We start from the raw sequence: 15,773 nt of genomic DNA, 5'->3' as shown, positions 1-15,773 counted from the left end.
AAATTTCTTCAGTGAAAAAAATTTAAAATTACTTGATAGATAAAATCAAACGAAACCTTATAATTGGTAAAAAAAAAGTCCTTGTAGCATGAATTATTGTTATTATTATTATTATTATTATTATTATTATTATTATTATCAGTTATTGATAGGCTAAAAACCCAAGTTCTTCTATAATTAATAGATAAAATCAAACGAAACCTAATAATTGGTAAAAAAAAAGTCCTTGTAGCATGAATTATTATTATTATTATTATTGTTATTATTATTATTATTATTATTATTATTATTATCAGTTATTGATAGGCTCAAAAACCTAAGATCTTCTGTAATTACAAAGTACCAATCTTCCGATTGACAAGCAACATTAACGCTAATAAGCAAGCATTGGTGTTTGCTAGTTTAACGTAATTTGAAGAATATCAAATGAAACCCACTCTCGAAAATTATGGCCAAATATAATTATTTTTGCTTTCTGGTGATCAAAGCATTATCCTCTCTTTCAGCGTTGATTAATTTGTACCGCTCGCCACATGACAATAGAATATTTTTTTATTCCTATCCTAGTTAAACATAAGGCTGATTAGATTCCTTTTCATACTTAGCTTACCTGTGCAGGATCTATCATTAAAATCTGGGTGACTACGTAGGTAATTTTGGTACTTCCAAATGAAGGATCTTGAAAGAATCCAGCAACCTGCAATTAACCAAAAAGTTTTTTGAAGATTAAGTGATTGTAAGGATGCGATTTCATTAAAAAGAAGGGTCTATTTAATTTTAATTTCCTTGATAAGGCAATTTGGAGCATTGAAAACGAAAACAGTTTCTGTTAGAATGTTTATCCTAACACTGGTCAAGATTGCTAAGAATACTAAAAACCTACCCATTTGTTTTAAATGAAAAAAAAAAAAGTGGGTGTTAAAACGTTACCGTTCATGTTTTACCTTGAAGAGAGCTTGACAACAATAATTATATAACCCCAAGAACGACACCCATGTGAATGGGGCGGGCATATGCTTTATTTCATCCACAAAGGGTATCCCTCCTAAACAGGTAGGCAGATATCGGTGTCCCTCGATGGGGTAAAGAAATTTAAGAAATTTCATGCATGTTTTGTTAAGACGAACCAACACAGTATGGCGGCGGTGTTTATTTCTTCGACCATAAACACGTAACATTTATGAATAAAGCATTAGTGTTCCGTACTGAACACCTCAAGTGACACCAAAATCTATATTTTACACTCCTAAAAAGACAAGAAGCATCCCCACCCCTTTCACATGGGAGTCACCCTTACGGGTTAATGTCTGCACCACATTGCATCCTTTCATTAGTCTGATATTGTCAAAAAAAAAAAACAAAAAACAAACAAAGCCAGTTTTTCGGCTGGTTATAAGGTGATTTATCGCCAAACACTCTCACGGTTTTCCCAATTGCTAAAAATGCAAACGCCTTAGCTTAACAACCGTCCAGCCTTAAATCCTTCGAAGCATTAAGAACGACCTCAGACCCGTCTCCCTTACAAACAGAGACGTTCCGTGAACCCTCAAAGCACGTTAATTCGAAATAGTCGTTATACATGGTTTGGTGACAGGGCTCTCATTATTTTAGTATTCCATTCACCTACTAAAAACGTCTTTTAAAGTTCTACTGTTAAAGTAAAAAATATGTAATAATATATAATTTCTAACCCTAACTATGCGTTTTGTGAATCAATTGATATAAATTAAAATCACTTACAATGTTACCGAGAAGCAACATGAAGTTTTCAACACCTCCAATAGAACTATTTAAATTCGTTTCGTTATATTTCCTGGCCAGAGAACTTGGGTACATAAGAGCTACTTTAAGAGTTTTATAGTTCGTCGGAGCTGAATCGACATTCTGCGCATCCGAGACATATTCACTTTCCACTGATCTCCTCAAACGAGTAGTTTCCTCATCTGTGAAGATATAAAGTAAATTTAATACTGAAACTAACGGCAAAAATTAAATTTTCATACAGAAGAATTTACAGGGATGACTTGTACTAAGAGATCATCGCTTGTATCTTGAAAGTGAGAATGCAAAATTTGCCAGTCACACTCCTTCATTGCTACCTTATGCAAGGGTAAAGGCAAAATGGTGAAATCAAAGTGGGTTGAAAAAGCAATGCTGTTGGAAATCAGATGAAACATTCTTTCGAGTTTTTGGTATAGCTTTTCAAACCATCAATAAGTGGAGAAATTCAGAGCTTCACCAAATTTTAAGATCACATTTCTAAACCTCCTAGTAATGAAATCACTACCTAGTGCTAGTGATTTTATTTTTTTGTCTTCATGAATTATGTGTTTGAGAACACTGTTTCTAAACTCAAAAGCAGGACACCAATAAACCTTATTTTTCAACATCGTAAGCTCCATAACAACGCACACATTCCCCTTAATGCTCTCTACATATTTTCCTTTAGTATTAGTTGGGACAAGGTGCTTGAGATCAAGACAATTTCTCTTTGATAACCATTTGTTAAATTCAATAACAATCACAAGAAGGTTTAAGTGTTAAAAAGGAAGATGCGAAGATCACCGGCAGCATGTCTAACCTTGAGGTGTTTCGCACCAAACGTGATTTGCTGGCAAAGATCTCCGGTACACGAGATGGGGTGTGTCATCTTCATTGCTGGTCACTCGTCTAGCCAAATGCGCGGGAAGAGGCTGTACAAAAAGTGTATCACGTGATGTCTTCACAATGCCAGTCTGAGATCAAACGAAGATGCTGTTAGTCCTCACTGAGGCAAAATAGATTTGCTGATAGCCTACGCGATGAAACTTAAAGTAGGAACTTTTTCATTCATCTGCGCTTTATTTTAACTGTTTTCAAACATAAATATCTTAAAATCGGAGACACCCATGAAGCTCATTATGTATTTAAAATGTTTTGCTATGAGGAATGACCTTTTAACAGAAAAGACAAAGTGTCAAGTTTTATTTCGCCAGAGATATTGGTGAAAAATGCGGGAATAAACAAAATCACCCCGTAAAAATTGATTCATTAGGGACTTTACGCAAACACGACGCCGACGGCAACGAAAACGTCAATAAAGAAAAGGCTTAATGAGCTAAACAATGCTGTGCACGTGCATTACAAATTTTGATACATTTCGTTGCCATCTTCGGCCAAACAACAACGTGAAATGCCCAAATTCAAGGTTTTATGGAGAGCGTGAGCAGATGACAGTAAATTTTCATTTTCTGTGCAAACTTGAAGACCGTTCCCAACAGTTCTGTTACTGGATAGTTCGGTCACATTGAAAAAGTTGAACGTATTGGAATAAGCGCAAAGTAGTACAAGTAACACCAACTTGTATTTTCAAGTGACGTTTTCGTTGGCGTTGCCGTCGTGGTTGCGTAAAGTCCCTATTATTAACTTGAAAACGCTCTAACAGATCTTTTTCTAATTTCGCCCACAAGTTGTCTAGATTGAGTAGTTTAAATCCTTAAAGTTATCGTCATATGTGGTATGAGGGAGATCGAAGTTTATCGTGTATGCGAGATTGTAATTCCAAAACTTCCACCCTAAGTCCAAGAAAACTGCCACGAGCCTCCTTAAAGGCCATTTTGATGAGAGTATGGCGCAAATGGTGCTCCGAAGAGAAAAAAAGTCATAGCTAGTATGGGGCTCTACAAAAACACAGAGACTCAAATTTCGGCCAGCCTTATCATAAGGTTACAGACAATGTATCAAAAAAAAAAAAATGAAATTATATGTATGCAATTGCAACCGTACCTTATTATAGGAAATTAACAATGCACGTTGACAACGCGAAGAAAATTTACGTTACACTAAATTAACGCGAATTTTTCAAAAGTTAGGTTTACACGCATTAAATTAACGCGAATTTTTCGATAAGCATCTTGCTTTATTTACTGCGATTTTCATAATTCTGCAAACTCGCACTTTACATTTCTGAATGCCAAACTGCGTTTTGGCTTCGTCCATAAAACCTTCCAAGACAAGTGCACGGATGTTTCTAAGTTTTTTTTAACGCCGAAAATTTGGTTTTGAAGCCTAACTAGACCCTATCAATTCAAAAGATAGTGACTCTGAGGAGCCAATAGAGGAGTCATGAACTAATAAGGTTTTGTAATGAAATAAAGGTGCTTTAAAATAACAATGTTGTAAAATAGCGTGTATTAAATTTACATCGACATTAATTAAGATACATTAAATTAACGCGAATTTTGTAAAATCGCCTTAATGAAGTGCATTGTTAATTTCCTATAATAAGGTATTTTCCTTTAATAATAATAATAATAATAATAATAAAATAATAATAATAATAATCCATATATATAGCGCCTTTTCTACAAGATTCAAAGGCGCTGTTTACAAAAAATTAGATAGAACTAAAAAAGTAGAAATGATCACAAGAAATTCGCATTAAACTAGACGCTAACTACAAGATAAATAAATTTCCACAATTTCAAAAATCATATAATAAATAAAAAAAAAACGTCACCATTCATAAGGTCGCATTAAAAGAAATGTTTGCGTTTAAAATCATCAATCGAGTTTGCAGATTTAATGTCCTCAGGTAAGCTGTTCAAGGAGTTCCTGTATATAGATTGGAGCTTGATCATGTAGTTGCAATGGGAAAAGTGTAGTACCTCCGAAGGCCACCCGATTTGCTCCGGAAGTTTCCGGTATATTACGGTGCGTGCCATTTCAATGCATTTCCGCCGGCTGAACCGGACATTTTAGCTAAATGCATGGAAAGCCTCGTTTCGAAAACCAAGTATTGGTTAGCATTTCAACCCTGTTCTGAGGCGACTAACATGATAATAATGATACAAACTAACTAAAACATCTTACCAGACCGCCGTTATTGCTGACCGCGACCGTAGATCGCGGATCAGACGCAACCTGTCCCAGATAAAACGTGTTTTCGGGTGCTGGATGTGCGGTTGTTGTTCCATCATTGTTCTGTCTGAGGATTGTCAGGCCTGGAGCCATTAAGTGATCATTTCGTTTCAGTTTCAAGTGAAGTTTCGAGCCGAATGCATCCAACTTATAGAATGAAGGTTCGTGTGCTTCGGTGTCTCGTTTATTCCTGGTCTGATGCATGGGATACGACAAGTCTCCTTGCTCATCGGATTGGTAAAGATTTGCGATTACATATTCAGGAACTTGAAGTAAAAAATAAAACACAGTCAACGCAATTTATATACAATGTATGTTTGTTTTTTAGTTAACTGTTTGACAAAAAATGCAAGGCTGCTCTCTCTGTGTCAATTAATTAACTTTTATTGGTAAAATTAGTAATGCAGTTGTTTTGAACAACATTGTATATAAACGAGATTTCCTCAAGGTTGTTATTAGTATTATATTAGTGCTATAGATCCCGTGTCTCCGATAAGCATACTCCTTTCAGTGCGCTTGATGTTGTTGTTGTTGTGATGATGATGATGATGATGATGATAATGAGGTAAACAGAAACTGATAGGTAACTTAGTGCGCCGTTTTTGCCTCGCCAACGTCCCTTACCTTTGTCATGATCGTCCACACCAAAGAAGTGTTCAACTTCTCTTTTGGTCATATGGTGATGAAGATTCTGGTGATAAATAGGCCAACAAATAAATAAATAAAGAGCCGTATAAACTTTTCTCAAAAAATCAACAAATTGAAAGAAACATTCCGTTTTGAACGAGGTAAACTGGCGAAAGATTGGAGTTGTTGAGCAAAAGAAACCACAATGGTACGCCTATGAGCAGTTCATTTGTATTAATATAAAGTTAAGAATTCAAAATGTTCACTCCATTATGTTCTACAATTGTAGCTTTGATCAAAAGGTAACGTTCTCAGTTTTGAACGAGCGTAAAATTTTGGGACAACGATTAAACGTTAGGCTGTTAAATTAAATTACCTGAGTCGGAAGTCCAACTACCGCGACATCTGTACAAACAGAAAAGATACAAAAATTTATTTTTAATCCACAAAAGGAACATTTTATTTTGAAAGGCTCTGCCACTGTGTCGGCAGGTCGAGTCTTTTGACTCCATAGCTTATGTATGGTCTCCAGATACGATACCCGAGCACTGGCACGATACGATACTGCTGTATCACACACTCGATACCCAAAACCTAAAAATTTGTAGGCATATGAGAAATCAGAGCAGAGATCTGTGGGTAACGTGCCTGATTAACCCTTTAACAAATTCTCCTATCATGTCCCCGTACGTTTCTTACAAAAGTAGTGTGGAAAAGTTATTTAACAAATATCAAGAAAATTCGCCTTGCGTGATCATATCCTTAATTCTCATGACCCCAGTTGTTGAACAAGCATTGATATTACCAGGAGAAATTTGATGCTGAACACTGTAAGGGTTAACTCATGACATTTGTTAGCCTGCAGTGCAGGCGTTTTTCATGCCGGAGCGCTGAATAATAAATTTAGTTCGCGTATTTGAAGGAGGCTGAGGGGGAGGGGGGGGGGGGGAGGGGCAGGAAATGAGTATTTTTCCCTCCTCTCCCCCTCCCCCCTCCTTTATTTCTCAGCCAGTCGTCCTCTCCCTTAGGGTCACTTTTGACTCGCTCCAGCCCTCTCGCGCTTCCTCGCCCAAGATGACAGCAACGAAGGATTATTCAGTGCTCCCGCTCCAAAAATACGCCTGCATTGCAGGCTAGACATTTGTGCTCAGTACTTGAGTACAAGGTCTCAACCCTATACCGTACCCAGTGGGTGCCCAAGCACCATGCTAAGTTTTCCGCATGGATGCTAAAAGATATATGTTCGCATTGGCATAGGACACCAATTGTCAACACCGAGTAAAAACTGCGAAAGATAAAACTTCAAATGTAACCTTTTTACGCAACAAAATTGTATTTACCTGTCTGAAGAGTTGAAAGTAAGGTGGCGATGATCCACAGTGAGAATGCCGCCATCCTGAAATACAAAACAAATCGAGTGTCTGAAAACCATAGTTAAGATTATCACTCTTTATTATATAAACAACAGTGAAATACCAGGTGAGCTTTCGCGCGAAAACGTGATATCTTCACACGTGAAGATAACACGTTATTTTCACACGTGAAATTAACACCGTTACTATGATTACATAATAAATCGTGCCTTTCGCAGCGAAAATGAAATGGTTTGGTATTTTATTGGTGTTTATATAATAAATAGAATATTACATGGCCGCTTGGAGATACGAAATTTCTCTTCTCGTGTTGAAAAATATTTCACGAGTGAGCGCACTCCGCGCGGTCATGTAATATCCTCTCTATATATAAACGGTCACAGAAAAAATAGAAAACTTACTGTGAGTCAGTAAGATCTCCAAGAAAGTACATGAAAATGACGTTATGCGCAGGAAAACGCGTATAATCAAGTGACGATTGTCTTAACTTAAAAAAAAGGAGGTGGCAAGACCAACGCAAACGCGAAACTTCCAAAAAAAAAAGAAGCTGTATAATAACAAGTGACTTCAACCATAATCCGCTGAAAGCGATAATCTCTAGTACTCAGGAAAAGCCGGCACAGTGGTCCATATTTTCTTCGACATTGATAGCACAATCAGAATTCTCTAAAAGCTTCCGGAAACCAGGGTTCAAGTCAAGTCTTTAAATTGTTTACTCACAGTACAAACAACACCTCTTTTTGGTACTGTTGCAATTATGTCCCTTAAAAATCTAGTTGACTACTTATATACTTTATTCAAGTTGCAAACCACGAATTTTAAATTTAGTTATATTTTTCAGTGATCAGTTAGAGGTGTTCCGCATGCGATCCTAACTTTAATTATTTCTTTTTCAACAATAGAAAAACATGATTAATGATATTCTGCATTCATTACTGTCAACTAGTCACAATTTTAAATTCTGTGCATTTGCTACTTACAGTCTTTAGTTCCAACTCAAGCTCAGATAGTCGCTGTTTATTTCTGTAGGTGGAATGAAAAAGGCGTAAGGATTACTTAAACTTTCCTATGCTGCCTTTTCCGGAAATGTGTTTGTTTTTAATCATTTGTAATTTGATACCTGGTGTGTTTTACCAGCAGCAACTACATTCACTAATCAAACAAGAACACTAGACAATAAGGCAATCATAAAACGCCACAACGTATGGCGAAAATTTATAGCGCGAGATGTTCATGGCCATAGACAAAAATGAAATGCGAAAATCAACCTCATCGACTAAAAAAGTCAACACGTTTGGTTTGTTTGCGGTATTCCGGCTTTTAATAAAACAAAACGTCTTATTGACAATTGAAGTTAGTAATACTTTAAAATGTCAGCATTGTACAAGATCAACTGTCAGAGTGTACCCTACTGTATGTTGACGGCTACGGAAAAATCTAAATAGCTGGTCAGAAAATGTTTCACCAGTATTTAAAAAAAAGCTATTTTTTATTTTTTATTCAAGCGAACGCTAACTGCAAAAAAAAAAAATGCTTATAGCTTTTCTATCACCGATTCTCATCAGTGTTGGTACAGTGGTTTAATATGCTTTTCTCGGAAAACACTTTTTTCTCTTCTGTTGAAAATGTCTTTAAACCATTTATTAAAATTCGGAGACAAAAAGTCGAACAACATAGATAAATCTTCCTCTTTTTTTTTCTTTCGGTTAAAATTGCTGTGACAGTAAAACACACCAAAGAACAGAACTGTTATGTCTTGAGGGTGTATTTAATGACTAAAAACAAAATTTTCCTCTCAGGGGTTTAAAAAGAAAAGGTTACCTACAAATAAACTTCTATCTAAATGCAATCATATTCTATTGAAAGCAACTTGTAAATACAAGTAAATACATACTTGCCCGTAACGTACTAAATTGTTCTGTCTTTGCCCTGTACTTCAGAACTTTTGGCTTGTGAACTATCAAGGTTTGCTTTGAGCAGTTCTTGAGTTTCTATATTAAGACCATATGGTATTTATAACATTTTGTGGATCGCAGGAAGGCCATAAATGTCGTATTGCCGTGTCATGAAGTGATAACGGACCCATGTGTCATACGGGGAAGTATTCCCACAGTAATGTCCCAGTGATGATACGGAAATAGTCCGCTATATCATGTTTGATATCAGTTACTTCCTCACGTAACTCTAAAGTAAATCCTTTCTTTCCCAATAATGGCTAAAAAGCACCCGAAACAAACAAAGAGATTTAATTTATTCGATAGGTCGTGGGTAGCAAAGTAAACGGCACCACAGGAGAGTAATTTTCTGTCATATTATAGCCTCGTCTTAGGTTCACTAGAACCACATTCTCTGTAGCATAATAAACGGTAGCACAGACTGAAAGTGGTGCTCAATTGCTTTTCGAATGGTCTTGTTCTATTTTGTCGTTCATAAACAAAATATTTTAACCTCTCAACAGGAATCGATATATGACTTATTCCAAAAGATTAAAGCGGTACCTGAACCAGGATGAATTTATCTAGAGTTTCAATCCTCGCTGGCAAAGTTCTTTTTACCAAAGATATGGTTCTTATGGCTTGAGTTAATTAATAATTTAAGCAGTTCAGAATGGCATCGTGCGTTTTTAAACTATATTTGGCTGACTTCCACAACAAGTTACTTTTATCAATCTTTATTGTCAGGTTTACGAAAACAAAATCTATAGCTGCGTATCTCCAATAAGGTGAAACCAGTTGTTAGTTTCAGATACAAAACTACAAATCGAATGAAAAAGCCCAAAATGGGAATATGCAAAAAAAAAAAATAATAATAAAATAAATAAAATAGTAATAATAATGAGATATTAGTCATACTTTGAAACTGGTTTCATTGATATCCGCATTTACACGCTGTCATCACAGAAAAGGCTTTCAATTGCGAAGAAGCCCGTATTTATTCTCGTAATTGTTTTATTTGGATGTTGTACTGAAATATAATGCGCGTGCCAGCTGTTCCGATGATACAAGACCGACCCTCAAAGACACGCAGCCCTTTAATCATGCAAATCATAAAATATACAAAAAGAAATCTCCTTTTGTCAAGAAGCCAACACAAAGGTTTGCTTTGGACTATGATGAAAGAAAAACTAACAGAAGCGTCTTTTGTCTTGGCCAGCAAAAGCTGAACAACTGATTACATAAATGAGAGACTTTAGCGTTTAGAAATAAAGACCAGGAAAAAGGTGTTTGGGCATTAAATCAAATACTTACAACTTCAATCGAAAAAGTCGTTTATACAAAATGGAAATAACAGCATTTCGGTCAACTGAAGTCGATTTGACGTTTATTTGAGAAAACAAAAAGCTATTATCTTGACTGATCTGCGCGATATAATACACATTCGAGACTCGAAGAGACACCGCGAATCGCGGGTTGCTTTAAAAATCCGAGTTCAAGACTCATACTTATAGAGTATATTAAATTCGAATTCGAGAATCAGTAATATAATATATTTCCTCCAGGTAGATACAAAAGTACCCCAAGTAAAGCTTTTAATAGACTTTCAAAGTCGCTCGCTCGCTTCTCATCTGGCGATCTCGCTTCGCGCTCTCTAAGCTCGACTTGTAATCAAGTCTAAGCTTTTAAATGCTTACTCACTGAAGGTTTGCATGACTCCAAAGTCTTTTTTTTTTTTTTCAGGTACTTTATAGATCCTGATCGAGACGTCTTAAATCTAGCAAACACTTGATTTCAAAACTAGCTCGACGGTGCCGATTCTTCACCATCTGTTTCATTTTTTTCCGGCTCTCCTTTCTATTAATAGACTAAGACAAACTTGAAGAACGCCGGATCTACAAACTTTTGATGCTCATAAGAGTTTATCTCTTAAATCTCTCTTTAAACTTCTGGTAGGAAGTCTACTACACTTTTTACTCCCTCTGATAACGATATAACTTCATTAAAACGATTCCTACGGTCGCCTCAGGCGTAACTGTACAATTCGTATCGGTTACCACTGCCTGTTTCTCTTAATAAACAGAGAAGCTCTCACGTATCCAGATAAACACCAGCTTAGAGGAAACTTGCACCTGCTAAGGTCATTTGCTATTGACATGAGATCATTCAAAATCACTTGCTATATCGCTTGACCTCACAACTCTCCTGTTCTCTCTATCTATCTCTCTCTCTCTCTCTTGGTCTCGTGCGCTGTCAACTGACGTCTGCGTCTGCTCGCATTTCTATTAGAATTAATTAGACTCGGTCAAAGTGTTGTTTCTTCTCATTCATTTTCTTTGATTATTGTACGCTCTCAAAGGGTTTGAGGGACCTCGGATATTTATCAGAGTTACAATTCGAATGCGCTTTTCAAACGTTTAACTGAAACTCCTTTGACTGCTGGTTTCTTATTCACTTTCGGATTTAGACCACGAACTTAGCACTCTTTTTTCTTTCTCGGGTTAACTGTACAGAAACAAACTCTAGTATAAGGCGTGAGCGCTTGCAAAAGACGTTTGCTGCTGGAAAAGCGGTATTTCCTTAAATAATCCTGTCGCCCATCTCACAGCAAACTCAATCCCGTTCAGCATTGCCCTGCGACTTAGAAGAATTTGTTGTACGAATGAGTTCTTTAACACACGTTCCGACGAACTCACAACACATTTAATCAATAGAGGATATACCGACCGTTTTATTAACAAGAAGAAATAGAGCAAGTACGTCAAATTCCTCACTCGCAGCAAAGCCCTCGAAACAGCTGTGAAAAAAGAGTCTAACAGAATCCCGTTTGAAGTAACATTTAATCCGACCCTTCGTAACATACGTCGAAACATTTTCAACAATCTAAACTTTCTTCGTTCTTCACAGCGATGCAAAGCAGCATTCCCTTCTCCTCCTCTCGTTTTTTGCCGATGCAACAACCTATGTGACATACTAGTCAGGGCCAAACACCGCAGAACCCACCCCCACCCCCCCCCCCCCCTCGAGGACACCCCGAGCTTTCCGTTGTAACAGAAATAGGTGCAAACTGTGTTCTTTTATTACAGAGGGAACCAAGTGTTATACCTTCTACAAACGAACAAAGACCAATACGACATCACATCACTTGCTCATCTTTGAATCTCATTTATATGATACTGAGTGCTCCAGATGCGAGGTGCAATACGTAGGAGTGACTAAACGGCATCTCAGAGACAGATTTGGTGAACACAGACGCGCAATCGCAAAAGCCTGCATTAAACATTGTCACACTGATCAACCTGTACCTACCGCCGTTTCAGATCATTTTACTCTTCCCGGCCACTCAATCAACAAAGTAGTTCTCATCAACTCTAACAGAGACGGCATTCGCAAAGCTAGAGAAGATTTCTAATTTTCAAGGGCAAGACTCTTGAACCCTATGGAGTGAACAGACGCGATGAAACTTAATCTATTTATATTTCTTTTTTTCAGTTTATTGGCTTTTATACACGTTTCTGCTTTCTATGTTTGTCAACCAATCGTATTCCATCGTTAGTATCATATTTAACCGTAAATTTCCATTTTTAACTTAGCTTTTTGCAGCCCCTGAACTAGGGTGCTTTTGTCTAACCGAAATATTGGGCAATAAAATTACCCCCCTTTTTAGCTGTCCGATCAACCTTGCATTTGGTTTTACGTTTTATTCAATATTGCTGATCCTGATGTACACAAAGATTCGCCTTCACTTTGCTGCTGTGTGTCCAAGAGGTATTCAAGAGTTTCTTGATGTTGTTGCGTCGCGTGTTATTCCGATATCGGGTTTGTGTAAAACTTGATTTGCTTTAATAGGGTCTGGTATTGGATCTCGAGGCTGGATATTTGTTGTTTGCGCGATTAAAATTAAGTTTTGCTTTATTTGGACCTGGTATGGTATATCGGAACTTGACATTGTTGTTTGCGTGACTTTCTTTATTGGGGGCGTGGTATGGTATCTCAGGACATTGCTGTCTCGAGCTGATATTCCGAAATCGGGGCCTGATATCGTTAATTAACCTGGCCCAAGGAATAGTGACTTTGTATTGCCGCGTTTTGAAGCTACACGTTATGGCAAGCACTCTGTTAGATATCTCGGGCCATTCTTATGGTCAAAACGTACCGACAATCAAAGAGATTCGCCCAGTTTACCTGTTTTTATAAACAAAATAAGAAAACTGAACCTTGCTGACATTTTAATTAATAACAGCAATTGCTGTAATCTTTGTAGTCAATAGAATCATTTTAGTTTTTAAATTTTAACTTTATCTTGTACATGAGCTATACGGGATCTCCCATATTCGTTGATTTTGATCACTTTCTTGTAAATATCTAACTTTTACTAGTACGATATTTTATTAGTGTCCCCAATTAGTCTATCTAGGCTAAATACATCGACACTTTAATAAAGGTTTTACTTAATCAGTTTGCCGAGGTTTTGTATTGAAGCTTTCCATAGTAAGCGTAAGGGGGCCTGGTTTGAGGGGACTTAGTATGGAAGGCTTGATATGAGTACCAAATATCAAAATATGAGTACCAGAGATCAATTGGTTGTGGATATTACAACAAACCTATTTAACATGCTTATGCTTTTGGAATGGTTTTATCAATAAAATTTACCAAGCGCTGTACTTAAATTCCTCAGAACGATGATTTTCATTATGACGAGGCTAGGAAGGCTTAGTTTTAAAGCCCTTTTGTTTTTTCTTTCGACAGAGCTGAAAATATGAGCCATGTGCTTACTTACCTCAGCTTACCAACGGGATCAAGGGTTATTACTTTTTTCTGCGGAGAATGCGCCAGAACTGACGAAGCTGTTCGATGCTTTCCAACAACCAAAGCAGGGAGTTTTCACATAGAGGGCCTTTGGAGAGTTTGAGGCCAAGGCACGGTTTTCTCGGTGATTACCACGTACAAGATAAACTCAGTACTTCACGGTAAGTTTCCCTCGTGAAGGGTATCCTATATCGCTTTCTATAACCTCTCATTTTAGTCAATGACATGAGAGTCTTATAAGTAGAATGCCTGCCAATCCCCGGACCGGAAATGATTTTTTGTCAAGCCACTCTTATTGTTAAAAGAAACCTTTTGAGGGCAGGAAAGCAAAATGTCCCAATCTTAACTCGTTAATCACCTGGAAAGGGGCACCAGTTCACGGCAAATTTCGTATACGACTGCAAGGGCAAAGCATCAGAAAACAAGAGAGCATAATCGCGTCGTGCGGATAATTCATCACAACTGACAGGACCTCCCAACTTGGTAAATGCAAATTCTATGTACGGTGAGGAAAGTCTGTTCTGTTTCGGTCGTTCAGATGGTGGGGATCAGCGAAAATTGGCCGCCAACGAATACTATTGCGAGCGGGAAAAAACTAGAAGGGACCGGCCTCTCGCCATATTATTCGCACGCTTTACTGCGCGCCGCTTTCTACCTATAGGTTTTGTTAGAGAGAAACCTCGGTCTCCCGTACGCTTCCATGGTTTAATGCGCGCACGCTGTGTCCTTCACCTACAGCTGTACAAATATTTACGACAGAGTAAGCATTTCCGCTCCAAGGGGAGGTGGTAAAATAGGAGGGTTTGTGCAGGTATATTTGTCACCCAAGCCTCAACATTTCGACCACGTCACGTGCACGTAAAGCGTGTCTGATTCACTATGCTAACGTTCGAAGCGATAGAACTAGAATCTCTTTACGGTGGCTTAATTAAACCAAAGGTTCCGGTTTCCATCCCCCACCGAAGCAGCACCACAGTTTCTTTAGTTTTTAGAAACTAACCCCATTATACATACGTTATAAATGGGTTCTTGAAAAAATACAATTTTCTTAAACCCTAAAGGTCAAGATTACTTACTAGATTTCAAAACCCTGAATGTTTTAGAAAATTGTTGCTTTGCTTGTTCGACTGATATATTAACAATATAGCAAATTGTGTGCCTTGCTACGAATATTTGAACCGTAGCTGATATTTTAAAAGCTTCCTCGATTTTGCAATATTACACTCCATTCTAGAAAACATCAAGACCTAAAAAAAATGACTCGTCAACTGACCTACGATGCCGGCAAAAGGTCGGCTTGGAAACTCCTTTTTTTTTTGGTTTTAACCCTGCCAAAATTCTGTCACACAAGGGCATTATCTGTGAGACATGTTCTTAAGCACCACAAAGTTGATCATTCAGTGGTTGATTTCAGTTCATTTTCAACTTTTACCAAAAGAACATGTGAACAGGCATTTTGTGTAGCTAAGGTAAATTTCTGAGAGATAAGGATTCTCGACAGTTTTCACCGAAATGCCTTGACGATGAATGTCTTACCTCGAACAAATTCGTTGATCTCTCTTCAGGCCGACTCTTAAATGTTTGCCAACTTTGATGTCCTGGAGTGTTCCTTCCTTTGACCTGGGTTTTAAGTGTCGTGTGAGCAAGTTACAATGAATCAACAAAACGCCTGTTTTATACGTTTAACATTGTGCAACTTTATCTAGCAAAAATGTGCGAAAGCGGAATTCAACAAATCCTTTCCGGTTTTCTCGAGGTCATTTGCGGGTAGAATTTATATGCTAGGAACGGAATAGGAGCAAATCGAAACGTGAGGAATCTTACGCAAAACTGAAAAAAAAAAAAAAAATTCCGCTTAGGAAGTTCACAAACGTATGTCATCATACTGAAAGTGATTGAACCTGCGAGTTTGGGCTAGTTTGTGTTTGAGTCGTCACGTAACGACGGCTTGAACACGAAATCGACCAGTTACGCGACGAAAGCGACATATAGGCAGAAGGTTACTTACCCAGGCTTAATGCCTTTTGCCGTGCTTGTGCTTATCTTTTCGGCCACTCTCTCTTTACAAGGGCCACGAAAAAAGGCACTAAATTAAAAGGAAAAAAAAGGAAGGTTATGCTTACATTTGAAT

The 15,773-nt window shown here is 37.5% G+C and overlaps 1 protein-coding gene across 3 annotated transcripts in view; it reads right to left on the bottom strand.

Annotated features, from left to right (window-relative positions):
* Nucleotides 1-15,280, bottom strand: part of LOC146449381 (A disintegrin and metalloproteinase with thrombospondin motifs 1-like) — a 42,276-nt gene extending 26,996 nt beyond the window's left edge. The window contains exons 1-9 of one of the 3 annotated variants that reach the window (XM_085101640.1): nt 15,179-15,280; nt 7,880-7,922; nt 6,867-6,922; nt 5,903-5,931; nt 5,524-5,590; nt 4,852-5,165; nt 2,582-2,735; nt 1,741-1,943; nt 611-697 (exon numbers count right to left, since the gene is read on the bottom strand). In XM_085101640.1, coding sequence (XP_084957766.1) covers nt 611-697; nt 1,741-1,943; nt 2,582-2,735; nt 4,852-5,165; nt 5,524-5,590; nt 5,903-5,931; nt 6,867-6,921 — 909 coding nt within the window. In that variant the 5' untranslated portion in view covers nt 6,922; nt 7,880-7,922; nt 15,179-15,280. Of the gene's footprint in view, nt 1-610; nt 698-1,740; nt 1,944-2,581; nt 2,736-4,851; nt 5,166-5,523; nt 5,591-5,902; nt 5,932-6,866; nt 6,923-7,879; nt 7,923-8,019; nt 8,132-8,793; nt 8,916-15,178 lie in introns of those variants that run through there. The other 2 variants (XM_085101641.1, XM_085101642.1) reach the window with 2 other exon arrangements.
* Nucleotides 15,281-15,773: the final 493 nt, after the last annotated feature.

The sequence above is a fragment of the Pavona decussata genome, unplaced genomic scaffold (genome assembly GCF_977016875.1).
Source record: "Pavona decussata unplaced genomic scaffold, jaPavDecu1.1 SCAFFOLD_602, whole genome shotgun sequence".
Classification (NCBI taxonomy): Eukaryota; Metazoa; Cnidaria; class Anthozoa; order Scleractinia; family Agariciidae; genus Pavona; species Pavona decussata.
Note: the sequence above shows the minus strand (reverse complement) of the source record. Positions and strands in the feature narration are given on the sequence as shown.